The following is a 17157-nucleotide window of genomic DNA, read 5'->3' as shown; positions in this document are numbered from 1 at the left end:
TTTTGCTAGGAAAAACTGCAATATCCATGCCACTGTCACCAATTGTGCTCTATTCCTTGTGAAAATTAAAAAATCAAGCATCAGAACATTGAGAGCAAGCTACACCAAGCATTATTAACACAATGACCTTTCACATATTTATAAAGGAGATGGCAGGAGGACCATGAATGATTAGTTCATCTCAATTGGCAGCAACATGTATAAACTCTAGCTACAATCCGTTAATCTTTGATATTAAAGGTTTTGAAATAAATGTGTCTGTCTTCTCAGCCACATTCAACAATGAAACTCTATGAAACTTGAGCATGGAAGCACACTTGCCTACCAAGCAAAACATGAAGTTCCCAAATTTCAAAGATTTAGAAAACCTTTCAGCTATACTCTCGAGGGAAGAAACAAAAGAGTCAACTGTATCCTGAGTCAAGTACACATTCTGATTCAAAATATTCTGGAAAAGAACAAATAGGGGTTCTGTCCATACCAAGCAGTCCGATACGAAATCTTTTCGATGGCAAGGCTGACATATCACCATCTTGGACAAGTTTTGCTCAGTTAGCAACTTCTGGAACAAAGATGAAAGATGAACTGGGTGGAAGCATTCCTTAACGATCCTACTGAGTACATCACAGATGTGGATGTTCACCCCCTCCTTCCGCAATATCAATGGAAGAAAAATCGCATCTGCTGCTGCACCCTGGTGTAGCTTCGCATACTTGAGTGTAGTACTCGTCAATAGACGTGAAGCCGGCTCATTTAGCACCAATAAACTGGGAAGAAGAAATGAGCAAAGTATCTGGCTCAACCACTCACAGTCACCACTTTCATTCTCACCTGAGAGATGAGTCAAAAGACACAACGTGGTCTCTTCATCTGCCTTCCAAGGTTCAATCAGACCCAAAATTGTCGCGGTATGTCCAAGGCCACACAGTTTTCGAATTTCATCAGCCAACTTAGAGGCTTTGTTGGCATCACCATGCTCATCAAAACCCAAAAGCTGTTCTTTTAAAGTAAGAGCTCTAGATTGAATCGAAGATTCAAGATTCGGATCGCCGTGAACTGGTTCTAATAGACCATCTTCAATTCTCACATTATCATCCATAACCTCATTCATTTCCTCCACTTTCAACGCACAAACTTCTCTCATCGATCGAGAAACTTGTTCGGAAGCGGTTCGAGAGATCGATTGTTGAGATAAAGGGAGCCAAGGAAGAATAACACTGTTCTCCTCATTCCAACCTTTCAACCACTCAGGCAAAGAACTGAATTCATCACCCATATCCAAATGGGTATCCAAAAAACCAACTTGGGTGATTGCATTGAGCAAGTTCTTTGCAGATTTCATGACCCAAAAATCCAAATTCGGTTGTTTTAGCATGTTGGTAGCTAAAGTACGGAGGTCACTCTCATGAAACCTCAAGTGTTCTATGGTCAGAAACGATAGTATTTTAGATTGCATTGCACTTGGGAGTGTCTCAATCCACATGCATCTGCTCATGTTTCCACTGAATTCTATAAGAAACAAGCATTGAAATTTCGAAAAACAATGTACCCACATGGAAAGAAGAAGAAAAAAAACAGAGAGGAGAAGATACGAATGCTTACTTGTTAACGATGGGGTGTGCTTGTGAAGAAGAAGAAGAAGAGGATGATGGTTCCTCTTGTTGGTGGTGTTGGGGAGATGAGTAGTAGTAGAGGACGTCTCTGGATAGGAGAAAATGGACGAAATTGGCAGCCTTGATAGGATTCTGCTGCATCCATAGGGACGCTTCTCCCTCCGCACAGTGAGAGTGAAGGAAGATGTTGAGCAGAGGAATCCATTCCTCCATGGAGGGCCAACAGGAAGCCTTGAGTTGAAGGCTCCCTTCATTTTAAAAGTAATAAAACGGGAATCAAACGTACGTTAATTTCTCGTGATACATTGCTATTTTATCATATTTCTAGACTTTTTATCTGAGAATGTGTCGTGAAAATAAATATATTTAAAGAATAGGAATGTGAGTATAAGAAGAACAAAAAAGTACGCGAACGCTGATTTTTTATCTTCTTTTTCTTTTTTCTGCAGATCACGATTAAGTTGTGCAATTTAAACATGCAAATCTTGTGATACTTTAACCTTTTTAAAACGTCATAAAAAGTTTGCAATATTTTGTAAAATATGTTGTCACAGGTTAGAAATAGGAAGCAGATCAGGTCATGCTCAACATGAGCGTTTTTGCTCATGCCGACATCGTGGCCGTCTGTTTGCATCTTGGATGAATGCCACGTGGTTTTGTTGATTTGCTCATTCCTTAGAAATGGGACTGGTGTAACCACAGACACCCGCAAAATTGTACCCAGGAGTCCATGCTTTGAGCCTAGGGATGGCAGTGAACCGGGGACAAGGTCTCTACTCCTGCCCCTTCTCAAAATCCTGCCCTCCATCCTAGCATGGGTTTTGATTTTAACATTCATCCCTGCCTTTATTCTCATTTCATGTCCTCCATCCCCGGTCGAAGTGGGGGTGGGGCCCTGTTTTCCCTAGATCCATTGCCATCCCTAAAGAAGGATTGGGGGTGGGGCGGGGCAGGGCAAGGCTGGGATTGGCATGGAGATGGGGCAGGACGGAGGAAAGCATAAGTCCATCCCTAGTCCAAACGGGGCAAGGCGGGACCCCGTTTCTCCCCGATCGACTGCCATCCCCATTTGAGCCTAGTGTTCTCAACATATCCGATCTCATTTGGAACCAATTAGTTGGATTTGGATTCAGTTAAGAAAACTAAATTTGATTAGTAATCGATTTTGGATTTGACATCAGGATTTTCTGACCGAATTCGACGCACATCTGAATCCGGTTACATGTGTTTTTTGGATTTGGTATTAACTTTGTTTCATCAGAATTCGATTCACACCCGATTAGACAGTATTCAATTAGTTGGATTTGGTATTAGCTATATCTGACCCCAATCCGAACCCATTTACATCCCTATTTCAACCCACTAAGACTCTGGTCGAACTTCCTTCTTGACTCCATACCTTCTAGCAAACTCGAGCTTGCAATCCAATCGACAAACCGGGTATATCTCACAAATCACCCCAAAATTGACACCTTGGGGCACGTTTGCTTTGCCATGCCATTCTTAAAACTTTCTCAGATAGCTATCTGTGATTCTTGATTGCAATTACAGCAGAGTCGCAATCTATACAAACGTGAAAAGGTGTAGCTTGTGATTGTGAACTGTGAAAGTTGATCACAAGTGTACCAACGGGGGCTTCGCTTGTCTGGTAGAAACAGCTAGTGCACGCCACCTTGTGTTGGGACGTTGCAAGTTCAAAACTCAATGGTATAGTTGTATAACTGATAGGGTTCTACCTAACCCAGATTGCCTTTCAAAAAAAGTTGATCACGAGTGTGAATCTGTGACCAACTTTCACAGTGGGCTCGGGCTGAGTAGCCCCAAATCGAATTCAGCTCTAAGGCTTCACTTGTTTCACCCACGAAAATGAGTGGTTTAGGTATGAAACACTATTTTAGTGCTGGTAAAACAAACCTGCCAACATCATATTTTTTTTGAGCTCACAGTCGAAAAGGATTTTTTTCGCGTTGACCATGCATTTAATGTGAAAATCCATTCGCATCATAAATCGATTTAGCATATGCTATCACCTTTCCATGGTTGTCTTTTCTTATCGGTGAAAATGAGCCAAGTGTCTACATGACAAATGAATCCCATAAATCATCTATGGTCAGAGAAAGATGGTTAAAAGGTGGCAAAAAAACCAGTGAGCCCATTGGTTAGAAGATGGCAAGAAAATGAGTTCTGATTTGGTGCAATATGATTGTACAAAAATTTGTACATTAAGCACCCGATCGTCCTCCATTGGGTCCCATACCTGGGCCCAAGATAGAGGGTGATCAAGTGCTTAATGCACAAATATTTGTGCAATCATATTGCACCTGATTTCTTCACCAAAAAAACTAGTGTCGTCAGCATCGATGTGAATCAGCCTGAATTGGTCGATTTAAGGAGGAAATTTATGCTTTGCATGTTAATGACTCTTGGGAATTAGTCATCCCCATAAACCTGATATCAATGGAGGTAAGTGGGTGTTCAAATAGAAGTTGGAAAAATGATGGGTTACTTGAATAGCTCTCAAGGATAGTCTCTGGCCCAAAAGATTTGATAGGTTTCTAGTCTTGAAACATTTTCACTAGTTATTAAACCAGCTTTCATTTAAAATCAACATGTCTATTGATTTAGCTCAGAAATGGGATATTTGATAACTTGATGTCAACAATGCATTTTTAGACAAATATTTGATCCAATATAGAAGGAGAAAAATCTTTTGATGATACTACCTTTTAGGAAGTTTAGTTGGGGGACTTCAATACCTGACCATGACAAGTGTCAAATTGTGTTAGCCAATTTATGCAAAATCAACTGAATATTCATTTTTCAAATGGTTAAATGAATCTTGAGATACATACATGGGGGCAATAGACAAAGGGAGTGAGTGTCTTCATATGCAATAGACAAGCTGAGTATGTGTCTAAAGTGTTTGGCTTTTTTTCACTTCTGTCGTAAGTGTTCACCTAAAAGATGTCCGAAGGATGCGTGGGACACCATGTTTCAATCATCCCATGCATCTACCATTTGTGTTAGGTGCAGCGCAATCAAACACTGCATAAGAACCCAGGCCAAACTCATTTGCTCCACTTTACTTGTGAGGCAAAATCCAAAGTGGCTTGAACTAGGTTGCTCAATGACCACGACAACGTTGAATGTCCCGTCTGGGCTCATGATCTAGACCAACATCTAATTTGGCTCCCCAAAATGGCAGTTTAGGTGACTATTTCAGCAGCCAAACCGGAAATGATTGTAAGCTTGTTGTTACTCCGATTGATCCTAATGTTAAGCTATCAATTAACACTCAAAGAAAAAAATCTAATTGGAGTATGCAAGTATTATTGGCAGTCTCATGTATGTTATGAATGAAACTAGACCAGACATAGCTTTCAATATAAGCAAGTTGAGCCAATATACTAGTAATCTAGGACAAGAACATTGAGATGCAATATATCGAGTACTGAAGTATTTCAGAGAAATCTAGAATATAGAATATTGTATGAAAGAGACCTCAATGTAGTTGAAGAATATAGTGATGCAAATTGAAATTCTGATTTCAATAAGTTATTATCTACAAGTGGTTAGATATTTACCCTTGGATCTAGAGCATTTGCTTGGGGATCCAAGAAACAAACTGTGATAAATCATTCTACAATAAAAGCAAAGTTGATAGCACTAGCTTCAGTTAGTATAAAAGCTGAAGGGCTAAAGAATCTCTTAATGAAAATATCATTAGGAGATAAGTCAATACTCTCGATAGTTATGTGTTGCAATAGTCAAACAACTATATATAAAGCAAGAAGTAATATTTATGGTAGAAAATCTAGACATATCAGTCTAAAGCACAATTATGTAAATAGTTTACTCAAGTAAGAAGTAATCTCAATTGAATATGTGAAATCTTGTCAAAACTTAACGGATTCGTTGACAAAAGAACTTTATCGTGATATTGTATTTAAGACATCAAGGAGAATGGAGTTAAAGTCTATAAAAGCAATCATCATTGATGGAAACTCAACCATATGATAAGTGTCAAATCATGTCAAGTGGTTCTATGAAAAGAACAAGTCTCTGAGTGATTGAATTGAACACTCAATATTTGTTCTCATTCTAGATGTCAAGTATTCGAAACATGTGTCCAAAGGTTGAGTTCAAATTAAACTCTTAATAAGATCCATAGGGCTTATAGCTGAAGCGTTTTAAATAGGTTTACACCCTTAATGGATTACCTATGTGAGTGTGAAGGTGGTGGTCACCTTCTATGAGACTTGAACTTTGTCTTTAGAGCACTCATGAAACTAGGATACAATATAAGACCCTTAATGTGTGGCTTCTATATATTGTTAGGCACACAATGATCATGTAAAGTGAAAGTGTGTATTACAGTGTCTGGAAGGTCAATTAAGATTCTTAATTCAAAGCTAACGCTATTGAGGTCCCATACTGACTAAGACCAGGTAACACTAACATGAGCGTTCAAACCCAAAAGGTACATTCACTTATGCACTAAATTTTCGTGAACAACCTCTGTAATCTATTTCTATAATTTTGATTCACGTGGGGGATTATTGGAATTTGGTTCAAAACTGTACCTATGTTTTCTCTCTAATTTTTTATTTTTTCTTAATTTTGTATGTATTGGGTTCTCTACAAAAGTTTAGTCCCACATTAAAAGATTTTGGGAAATCTCTTGTCTTTATATAAAGGGTAAGGCCCTCAAAGGCATTAGATCTTGGGCGTGTGCATCAATTTATTCTTAGATCTTGGATTTTAATCTTGATCTTGACTCTTGACTCTTGACCCTTGACTCGACTCTTGACCTTTGACTTTGGACATCAGACTTTGGATATTGGACATTGGATTTGGATCTTGGACCTTAAGCTTTGAGTTTAGACTTATCTTTTTAGTACTTGCGATAGATTTAATCCCCAAGTTTAAAACCATCTTTGACCAACCCATTTATAAACATTGACCCAACCTTAAATCCTCTTTGGATTCGTTTAAACCTTGCCCAATATTTTTGCATGGCATTAAAGATTCGAAACAATCCATAACTGCCCCTTATCCTTAGCTTGTTTGACCTTGACTTGGTTAAGATCATATTTGACCTTGTCTGGGTCATTTTGGTGCATATCCTTTTGGGTCATTATGGCTGACCATTTTTGCTAGCCATGGGCTATTAAGTTGATTGTTTTGGCCTCTTTAAGACCCATTATGACCTTTATGGTGGTTGGAGGCTGGGGCCTATATAAACCCCACCTCTCTCCCATTTCTATCATCTCATTTCAAGTTTTCTTCTCCCTTCTCTCATGAGTTCTCTCTATTATCTTTTTTTGGGGTTTTAAGATTCTAGTTCGGATCTCTATCGAGGATCCAAATAAGGTTATGGTTTAGTTCTCTATCAAGGATCCAAATATAGTTACAGTTCAGATCTCTATCCGGGATTCAGATCAAGTTGTTGTTTGAATCCTTATCTAAGATCCATATCTGGTTGTTGTTCATATCTCTATCTAGGATCCAGATCAGATTGTTGATCAGACCCATGATCCAGTTGTTATTCAGGTTCTAATCCAACCAATTTTCGCGAGTAGGCGAAAGCTTGATTGTATCCTAGGAGCGTAGTTGCATGAATACTCATTGCATCAAGGACTTGATTTTAAGTGGGGCAACTATCGCTTGAAACATAGCGCGTACGCATGCATCTGAGCATACCTGGCTCAAGCTCAATGGACTGACTTACTAAGTAAGGTAAAAATTTTCAACAAGGACCCCGACCCTCGAACCTATGCTATGCATTGGCTTGAAAAAGAGGAGACACACATGAGAATTGAACCTTGACTTTCCGTCTAGCAACCAAGGCTCCACTCTACGACAACCTCTCATTGGAGTCGAAGCATTGAGCTTGGATGGTGCCTGCACATAAATGATGATCAAGCTAATCCGAACTTAATTTGATCAGTCATTGATGGACCAAGTTGAGTGAATCTCGGTTAATATTCGAGATCAGTCAACCAAAGCCAGTATTTGTTCTGTTTTTTTTTTTTTGATAGATAACAGTATTTGTTCCAATTGTTCTTAATATAGTCATAAATGTTTTAGATTGGCTATTTATCGGCCATGAAAATATCATGACATTTCAATAATTTTTTGTGTTTCTCAACTTTTTATAGGCAAAATCTTGACAAAATAAAAATATAAAAAATATAAATGAAAGAAGTAAACGATGTAAAAAAGAAACAACCAACATCTTACTGTTCTTATATTGATAACTATTACATTTTATCTCGATAACAATAGTGCAATATTTTAAAATTATCTCAACATTAAGCCAGCATTGGCAGTATCTAGACAATAATACTAATATAAGCCAGTATTTGTTCCAGTTGTTCTTAACATAGTCATAGTAAGAGTCACTAAAATATACAGAAGTAGTATCCCAAGCGAGGTCCTGTGTCAAGTTGAAGACCCTGGATCGAATCCCTCTGCCACATTCTTGCCCAGGTGGCTTTGATACCACTTGTTGAGTTTGCTTGAACTCCTCCCGGGATCTATGCCACTACACGCCTAAAACCAATACGTACCTCGCACACATGAATTCACCAATACGCTTAGAATGATGATGTTCATGCCGTCTGCATGCGCATGGTCGGTTGTGCAACAATTGTAGTGGTACAAAATTTCATCGGAATGGGAAGTTCTAGTGTCGAAGCACAACGAATGCAATGCATATATAGGACAGTGGACCAACTGGGTCTCCCCTTGTCTGGCAGGAGCAGCTAGTGCAGGTCACCTTGTGTTGGGACGTTGCAGGTTCAAAACCCAATGGTACAGTTGTATAACTGGTAGGGGTCCGCCTAACCCCAGCTTGCCTTTAAAAAAAAAAAGTGACTAAAATATCACATTTTTTCATGAAAATTTTAAAATATCATAGGTATTCATCACTATGGTTCCTGATCAATGAGGAAGAGATTTTAATGCATCAGATTGGTTATGGGCATTTGATCATTAAGGGTAGCTTGCATGCCGGGACGGTGGCTGTCCAACCCCAACCCGCCTGGGGTCTGACTCTTGCGTCCTGCATTTCAGGGACAAAACATGCATTTAAATAATGCATGGACTATATAACTCGTCCCGGCAGCTGACCCAAACCAATTCAATGACCCATGAACCAGGGCCAAAGCCATTTGCTCCATGCTACTTTTGAAGCAAACCCAAACTGAGTTTGAACCAAGTTTTGCTCTTATGACTATGCATGGCAATACTGGACGTCGTTTGGGGCTTCATAGTCCACACCATCATCTGATTTGGCTCCCCAAAATGACAGTTTAGGTGGCTAGCCAGCAACCAAACTGGACCAACCTCGACATTAGTTCCTATCTCACTGTCTTGTATATATTTTTTGATAGGCAAGCTGGGGTTGGGCAGACCCCTACCAGTTATACAACTATACCATTGGGTTTTGAACCTGCAACGTCCCAACACAAGGTGCCGTGCACTAGCTGCTCCTGCCAGACAAGCAGATCCTCCGTTGGTCCACTGTCCTATATATGCCTAACAAGAACTGGGAAAAACTTGGGTATTGGCCTACATTTATGCACAAGCTTGCACATATTGGGTAAGTTGGAGCTGTGTCACCATTGAGATGATTGAATAATTTTGAACGTGAGGCCGTTGTGTTAACCCAGTTGGGGTTCGACATCGTCCAAATAGGTTCAAGGGCAGTGGCCCCAAATTGAACTGAGCTCTGAGTCTCTGCACAAGGAGTTGGTGAATCCATGCATCACGAGAGAGAGAGAGAGAGAGAGAGCACCGTTCATTGGTCTAAAAGTAGCAAAAAACCGTATAATACAAGGAATACGTTGTTCGTTGAAACTTTTTAGTCCTATATCGAAGACTTTGATAAATATTCGATTCTTTATAATTCTAGAGCTCAGCAAAGCTGGCTTGTTTATAAAAAATGCATTGTTTTAGAGTTGGAAGAAATACGATTACCAAAAAAAAATCTAAAATACTACCTGACAAGCTTATGCGAGGCAAGCAAAGCCGAGTACCTTTTGTTGATATTAAGCTTGCCGAGCTCATTTTACGAGTTTGAATGAGCTCTTTATGAGCCGAACTTGAGCTGAGCCACAAGTGGCACGACTTGTTTCTCAGCCCTAATCATAATTCTTTTCTCATTTCCTGTTCTCTACCTCTTTGACAGGGTAAATGGATCACATTCAGTTAGACCTCTGATCCAAACATTAAGCATTATTCTTAGGGATGACAGTGGACCGGGGTGGGGGTGGGGGACAAGGTCTCCACCCCCGCCCCGTTTCAAAATTCGAACCTTCATCCCCGCACGGGGATGGATTTTAACCTCCATCCCCATTTCATGTCCTCCATCCCCGATCCAAACGGGGGTGAGGCAGAGCAGGGAAACGGGGATTGAGACGGGGATGGGGGAAAGCATAAGTCCATCCCCGTACGGGGATAAATTTTAACCTTCATCCCCGCCTTCATCCCCGTTTCATGCCCTTCATCCCCGGTTCAAACGGGGCGAGGCAAGGTGGGGCCCGTCATCCCCCGGTCCACTGCCATCCCTAATTATTCTAGGGCATGAATATCATGGTAAGATCCAAATATGTGTTTGGATCAGGTTCAGAGCTTATAGGATCAAATTTTCTTAGACTGGGTCAGATTTGGATCAACACTTTCTGTCATATCCATGTTTGACTTTGGATCAAATACAATCTGCCTTCCTTTCATTCTATCCAAGTCAGGGTTACCAGAAGCCCCATAGGTCATGCGGAAGCATGCTTCCCCTAAGCACGTTTAGGAAGCGAAAAATGTGGTGCTTCTAAAATGTGCTGAAAAGCACCAAAAAAATTGGGAAGCTCACTTCTCTTTTTTTTTTTTACTTTTTTTGTGCTTTTATTTTTATTTTTCTTTATTTTTTTTTCGCTTTCCCCTCACTTCTTAGGTCGCTTCCGGTTCGCTTCTTATGTCAATTCCGAGATGATTTTTAGTTCACTTCTAAGTCATTTTGTGCTTTTCACTCTCTAAAATTTTGAAAGTACCTCGCTTCCCACTTTCGCTTTCTGAATCGCTTCCCTTTCTTACTTCCTCGACTAGCAACTCTGGTTCAATTCCTCGAGATGAATATGACATAATTTGTTGCAGTATGGTAGTTGAGCCATCATCCATTAATGTTAACGTTTCCTGATTGATGGACCTGGGTCAGAGGACTCCCATACAGATTCAACCAGGTGTGTGCTGATTAGATGTTGGACCTAGGATCTGGCCAGATTACAGTGAGATCCACTTTTACTTTAGTTGGTCCAAAACTGAATCTGATTTCTGTGCATTCAATCTGAATTCAATTCTGGGTCTAATTTAGACCCACAAAAGTGAAGTAGGATCTCAATCTGAATTTTACATGGTACCAGTATCAGTACCAAAACAGTGTGGCAAGATGAGCCGATGATACCTGCTAAGCGAGTTCGAGTCTGGTTTCAGTGGGGATGTAAACTGTTCAGATCAGATGTGACCAATACCATATCCAACTAATTGTATGTTGGCTAAACGGATTCAAATTTAGATTCTGATTCACATGGTGAAAAGCTCATACCAGATCTGCTTTTTTACATGTAAACAGATTCATATATCTGTCAAATTAATATATTTGTCGGTTTCAGTAGCAAAAAGTCAAAACTGCATCTGCGTAATCGGATATCAGATAAAATCCGATAATCGGATTCAGTCGGATATCAGATAAAATCCGATTTAATGACATCCCTAGGTTTCAGTCTCACTGATTGTGGTTGGGTCAGGATCTAAATAATTCGTAACCCTTGCATTAGGTCAAGGTCCACATCCTTGAATAACTGGACAGCAGTTTTAAGCTTAGCTTGCTCAATGATTCAAGTTTAAGACTTGGCACCACGAGAAAGATAACGTTGAGATTGTTACATAGAGTTGGCTGATGACATGCTGTCTCAAATGGTGCATGGGATGCATCTCTCCCCATTGCACCACTGAAATAACCACTTGGGTTCTGCATTTGACCACTCAACTCTAAATCATGGTCACAAATCTTGGTTTCGGGATTTTCTTGAGAAGGGGTAATCTTGTGATATTTAAAAAAAAAACATGGGAAAATAAACAGTACATTTAAGTTTTAAAAATACATGAGAGAGTATATAAAAATATAGTGAAAACATTATATATATATAATGTCAATATTGCATTAATAAAACGATGATATCTTAAAAAAATGAAATATTTTTTACAATATCACATTTTTTGGGATTATATCAAGTTTTGAAAATCCATAATAAAATCATGATATTTTTCAAATTATTGTCCATATTTGTTACTATATCTAAATCAACAAATGATGCTATAAACTATGTGCTGTCAGGAAAAGCCTTGTTCCATTTCATAAGGTGAAAATGCCAAGAATTGACATTGTTTGCAATGTTGGTGTAAGGTGGCCAAAAATATGATTTTAGAAAACCGAGATCCCATGCCTAGGGGCTATCTTTAGAACTTCAATCGCCACACTTTGGGATTTTTGAAGATATTTGTTTGTGACTAAGTTCTCAAGATACAAATAAGCTTCGACTTCAGGTGACCTCACCCGCACGTGAACTTACAAGCAAAAGAAGAAAAAGAAAGAAAAGTTTGAGAATTAAAAAATTTTGATGGTCCTAAAAGACGAAAAATGAAGGCTTTTATAACCTTAGGAAGGCTAAAAATGATTTAGACGATAATTGAGATTAAATGGCCATAAATCCAATGTTTAGAAAATAGAATAAAACTGACCAACGGTCATGGACTAACAAAACCGCCCAACAGTTACAAAGCCCCATAAACACCATTTAAATGCTCTCAAACATGTCAAATCAAGCAAGAAATGAAAAATCAAAGTTGGATCGGTAAAAAGGTCAAGGTGGGCTCGATGCAATAAAAACGAACATAGGCGCCTCTCAATGCTTCTTGCACCGCTGCCAGCATACAAAGTGCGCCATCAAAGTACCACATTGTGCCTCAAGGTGGGCTTGGTGCAGTCAAAACGGACCTAGGCACCTTTGAATGTGCACCGTGCCGCTATGAGGGTGCAAAGTGCAAAATGTGTCATCAAAGCACCATATTGCGACTCAATGTGTGTGTCATCAAAGCGCCATATTGCGACTCAATGTGGGCTCGATGCAGTCAAAACGGACCTAGGCACCTCTAAATGCACTTCACACCGAGAGCATGCAAAATAAAAAGTGCATCATCAAAACACCACATTACACCTCAAGCGCCCCCAACGTCCCCAATCACATAATGTTAACATTTTCAAAGGGTTACCAAAGTATAAGATATAGAGAAAAAACACTATTTAAACCACCTGAAATTTCTCTCCTTTTTAGATACATGACTAAACAATTTCAAAGGTATTTTTGGTGAGAATCAATAAATGCACCAAATCTTCATAAAGGATATCTACCTACGCATAATAGAAAATAATATATTTTGAAACTTTTTTGACAGTAAAACATCAACACTCAAATTTTTTTAAGCATCAACACGATGAAGATCTCACATATGTACTACCTATCGTTGCCAATTTCAAATACAGTTCCTAAAGGCATTGCTACGGTAGATTTAGTGAATTTACTTCATCGATAGTTATCATGGATCCATATATTCTTTCTTTATCTTGTACTTGATAAAATAGGCGCGACCATGTTAGATCTCCTCGTGTGCATAAAGGAAATCTGATGTAAAATGATGTCCCAGTTCCTTGATTACTGCACCAGATGAGTACATATGCCTATGCCAGCAATTACTATTAGAGTAGATCAGTTACACAGTTTATATTTCAACTATATACAGGCAACAACATACACTCTTTACCTAATGGACAATCAAAACTTTACAAGCATGCATGGCAATTGCTTCATATATGCCGAAATCAGACTTGGACTCCTATCCTTTGAGCAACCTGTATTAAGCAACAATTGGGGTTTCAATTTAACCATTTATGCCTGCACAACTCATACATGCAGATACTGTTCTTAAATAACACTAAAGAACAGCAAGAATCATCATCTTACCTCCCTGAAAGAGTGGACATCACTTTCCCAAAGCCAAGCATCACAACCAGCATCTCTGGCACCCCATATGTCATTCCTGCGGTCATCACCTACATGAACTGCATCTTCAGGTTTTACACCAAGAAATTCACATGCCGTCAGAAATATTGTTGGATTTGGCTTCTCTGCTTTCACCTAATTCACCATAACATGATTAATAATGGTGAGTACGAGAGAGAGAGAGAGAGAGAGAGAGAGAGTTGGTAATTGATATTTCATGGAGGATGCAAATGCCACAGCATGAGAAACGTTCTCCTCATTTGGACAAGACCACCCACCTCAGCAGACACTGCCACTGCATCAAACCACTGATCACACTTCAAAGCTTGCAAAAGAGGCCGCAGTCGTGTATCAAAGTTTGATACAACAGCTAATTTCACCCCAGCTCTTCTGATGGCTTTAAGTATTTTCTCTGCCTCAGGATCACATAGACGCCATGCCTATGATCAAATAAAAGAAACGATACCTAAGCAGTGTTAAGCTCAAAGAAAAAAAAACTTCAGAAGATGAATAGATAAATTCACAGAGTTCTGAGAATCTGAAGCTTAAAAAAGATTCGGTAAAGTGATTAACCTTATCAGTGGTATAGTATTCATAGAGTTCTTCAAAGTACTGAGAATCTGCACAGCCGGTGGAAGATCTGACTATGTGTTGCCAAAACGGTCTTCCATCAGCTACATATCTGCATTGATTAACAAATTCCAACTGTCAGAAAAAACTAAGACTCATCCCTTTCACTCAAGGATCTTTTCATAGTTTTGATTCAGACAAAGAAGGGAGCTCAAAAGTGTAGCATAATATGCATGTTAAATTTTCTTCAGCAGTTTTTTTGTTGGTTGAAATTTGGCAGCCTTTAAGTACCTTTTCATACAGCAAGAAATCAGAGTATGTGTGGCCTCGTCAAAGTTAGCTGATACACAGAGCTACCGAATTTCTATGTCAAATAATAAGTTAAATCATAAACTTGGGAGTTAAAGACCCAAAGACAAGCCACGAAAGCCATCCAACCAAACCAAGAAATAAATGTAATGCATATGAAATGTATTAGCAACCAACTGAAAGGGGATCACTGTATCTACTGTCAATCAGGAGTCAACAATTGTAAGAACTCAGAGGGACAAAATCTATGGTGGTCTCTGCTTTTCTCATTTTTCTCTCATTTCTTCCCCTTTTCTGATGATACCAAGGCAACAGTATTAAAACATTGTTTGCCCAATGGAGTAAATTTTCTGCAGAAACTCGTTTCAGTTGTTTGATGATGCGATCTAGATCTGTCTATTGCTTCATATTTTAGGGAATTAGCTTAAGGAAAATGAACAAATCTTTAATTTGACTAAAGATTCATCACAAATACAAATTTAGACCCAGAAATAGTCATCTGGTCCATCAGCATAGACATCAACCAAGACACTGACGTTCATATGTTCACCAAAATTCATAAACCACCAAAATGATCCATTAATAATGAACACAAAACGTCAAGCATTTGTTCAGGGAATCAACCATACAATGACCAAAAATATGTGCCAACTTTAAGCCTGTTTCGAATCATGACAGCAGAAATACAAAACACTGCAAGAGTGTCTAACAACAAGGAAAAGAGCCAACTAAAAAGCATCCCCAACACCACAACCAATTTTAGATACATGAACAGAAGGCAGCCCTATGTATATGTATATAAATACCAGTTACTCAAGTCCCAGCCCAAATATTTTATAAACAATTCGTACATAGACTAAGCTCCTCTGCCTTCCAACACCTCTGCTTGTTCAAGCATTTACTTTCACAAGAACCTAAAAAGTGAGATCTGTTTCTAATAGCAGATGACTGTTCTAATACATAAACACCAACAAAAAACAGAGAAGGTTCCATCTTATACGCAGGTCCTTTTTTTTTAAGCCCTCTTTTCTTCAGTAATAATAATCATCAGACTTCCAAACAATTGATTCAAAAACAGGAACACAGTAAGAACCACAAAGAAGACAACTAAATTTCCACAAAACACAGAGATGTCGTGGATCATTTCTCGTAAAAATATTGGGAAAGAAGGAAAAGAAAAAGAAATGAGAAAAAGGAAAAGAAACCTGAGTCGTGAGCTGCCCCATGGTTGCCCATACGCCCATCTGTACCGTTTGAGAATCTCATCCTCCGAGTACTCCACGCCGTATTTCTGGCCGAAACTCCTGTAAATCTACACCCACCAAAAAGAAAAACAAAAGAACTCTCAAAACAAACAAGAGAAACAAAATAAACCCATCTGTTTTTTCATCGAATTGGATCTAAAACCCCCAAAAAAATCACAGAGGTTGCATACTTGGGCCGTTGGTTGAGACGGCACGATGAGGGTGCCGACGACGTCCACCAGAAGCGCCTTGTGGGTGATTCCCCCGCACACGGACCTCCTGTATTCGAAGTAATCCTTCATCCCCAACGCCTCCACGGTCGCGCATTTCGTTGGTGGTGATGCTAATGATGAATACCGTCTTCTTGAATCGTTCTTTAAGCCCAATTCTTCGAAGAGTTTTGCAGAAAAACCGCATCGGGGATTCCCGCAAACCCTCCGGAGAGCTCTAGCCATGGTTGCCATCTTCGTCTTCCCTCTTCCTTGTTCCTCTCCGTCATCAATGGAAGAAAACGATCTATTCTCGCATCACATACGCCCCCGTGAGAGTACTACAAAACGCTCTTTATGAAGGCGTTACGCTTGAACAATGGGGATCACCAACTACCCGTTATAACAAACTGCCGTTCTTACTTTTTTATATGATTGATTAGATCGAGGGCGGTAAACCGAACAGATGGTGTTCAATTTGTTCCAAAGAGTCGAGTTGAGCTCACGAAATGAGCTGAGAGCGAGCTGGCTCATTTTACAATAAAAGATATATTTTTTTAGAATTGAAAATGATAGAATTTGAATCCAAAACTTATTAAGCCAAGCTCCAACTCGCTCGTTTATAAAATAAATGATTCTTTCAAACTTGTAAGCAACCAGATTAGAAACTTTAACTTATGATTACAGGCCAAACCCTTCAACCATCTTCACTCTATGGCCTAAAATAGTAAAATCTATGAAAAATATTAATTAATGAGTTGAACCGAGCCGAAGATTGGTTGGTGTCCGAGCTTGCTGCGTCTATTTCGAGCCAGAAGTGACTCATATTTGCATTTTTTTGGATAATGGAGAAAACCTATGCAAGGCTGGTAAATGAGCTAAACAAACTGAACAGAGCATGTTCAAATCGGTTTGTTTACCAGCAAATTGAGCTCATGACTTGGCTCATGCTCATGTTTAGAGGAGCTGAACATGAGTTGCCTGGTGTGAAAACATTTCATGTTATATATATATATATATATATATATATATATATATATATATATATATATATATATATATATTTGAGTTAATCTACCATTAAATCAGTTAGGTT

The 17157-nt window shown here is 39.1% G+C and overlaps 2 protein-coding genes across 2 annotated transcripts; both read right to left on the bottom strand.

The window, feature by feature from the left end:
* Positions 1–211: 211 nt before the first annotated feature.
* LOC149819936 (fanconi anemia group E protein FANCE protein) lies at positions 212–1826 on the bottom strand. The gene is made up of 2 exons (XM_089983529.1): positions 1603–1826; positions 212–1487 (listed from the first exon to the last, which is right to left on the bottom strand). The coding sequence occupies exons 1-2, from the start codon at positions 1824–1826 to the stop codon at positions 212–214; spliced, it is 1500 nt and encodes a 499-aa protein (XP_089839655.1).
* Positions 1827–13396: 11570 nt separating this feature from the next.
* LOC149819935 (uncharacterized) lies at positions 13397–16546 on the bottom strand. Its single transcript, XM_089982646.1, has 6 exons — positions 16044–16546; positions 15814–15920; positions 14303–14411; positions 14008–14169; positions 13691–13864; positions 13397–13578 (listed from the first exon to the last, which is right to left on the bottom strand). Exons 1-6 carry the CDS (start codon positions 16314–16316, stop codon positions 13549–13551), a joined length of 855 nt encoding a protein of 284 aa, XP_089838772.1. The 5' UTR covers positions 16317–16546; the 3' UTR covers positions 13397–13548.
* Between the last annotated feature and the right edge of the window lie 611 nt (positions 16547–17157).

The sequence above is a fragment of the Nuphar pumila genome, chromosome 12 (assembly GCF_984573655.1).
Source record: "Nuphar pumila chromosome 12, dmNupPumi1.hap1.1, whole genome shotgun sequence".
Classification (NCBI taxonomy): Eukaryota; Viridiplantae; Streptophyta; class Magnoliopsida; order Nymphaeales; family Nymphaeaceae; genus Nuphar; species Nuphar pumila.
The sequence above is the reverse complement of the archived record's forward strand: the minus strand, read 5'-3'. Positions and strand labels throughout refer to the sequence as shown.

Bases quoted from the DNA above. Each gene is read 5' to 3' on its own strand.
- LOC149819936 (XM_089983529.1), bottom strand. From the start codon at position 1,826: ATGGAGGAATGGATTCCTCTGCTCAACATCTTCCTTCACTCTCACTGT. The intron at 1,488-1,602 runs GTAAGCATTCGT...AAACATGAGCAG, and splicing joins GCACACCCCATCGTTAACAA to ATGCATGTGGATTGAGACAC.
- LOC149819935 (XM_089982646.1), bottom strand. From the start codon at position 16,316: ATGGCAACCATGGCTAGAGCTCTCCGGAGGGTTTGCGGGAATCCCCGA. The intron at 14,412-15,813 runs GTTTCTTTTCCT...TAATCAATGCAG, and splicing joins TGGGGCAGCTCACGACTCAG to ATATGTAGCTGATGGAAGAC. The intron at 13,579-13,690 runs GTAAGATGATGA...TGCTTAATACAG, and splicing joins ATGTCCACTCTTTCAGGGAG to GTTGCTCAAAGGATAGGAGT.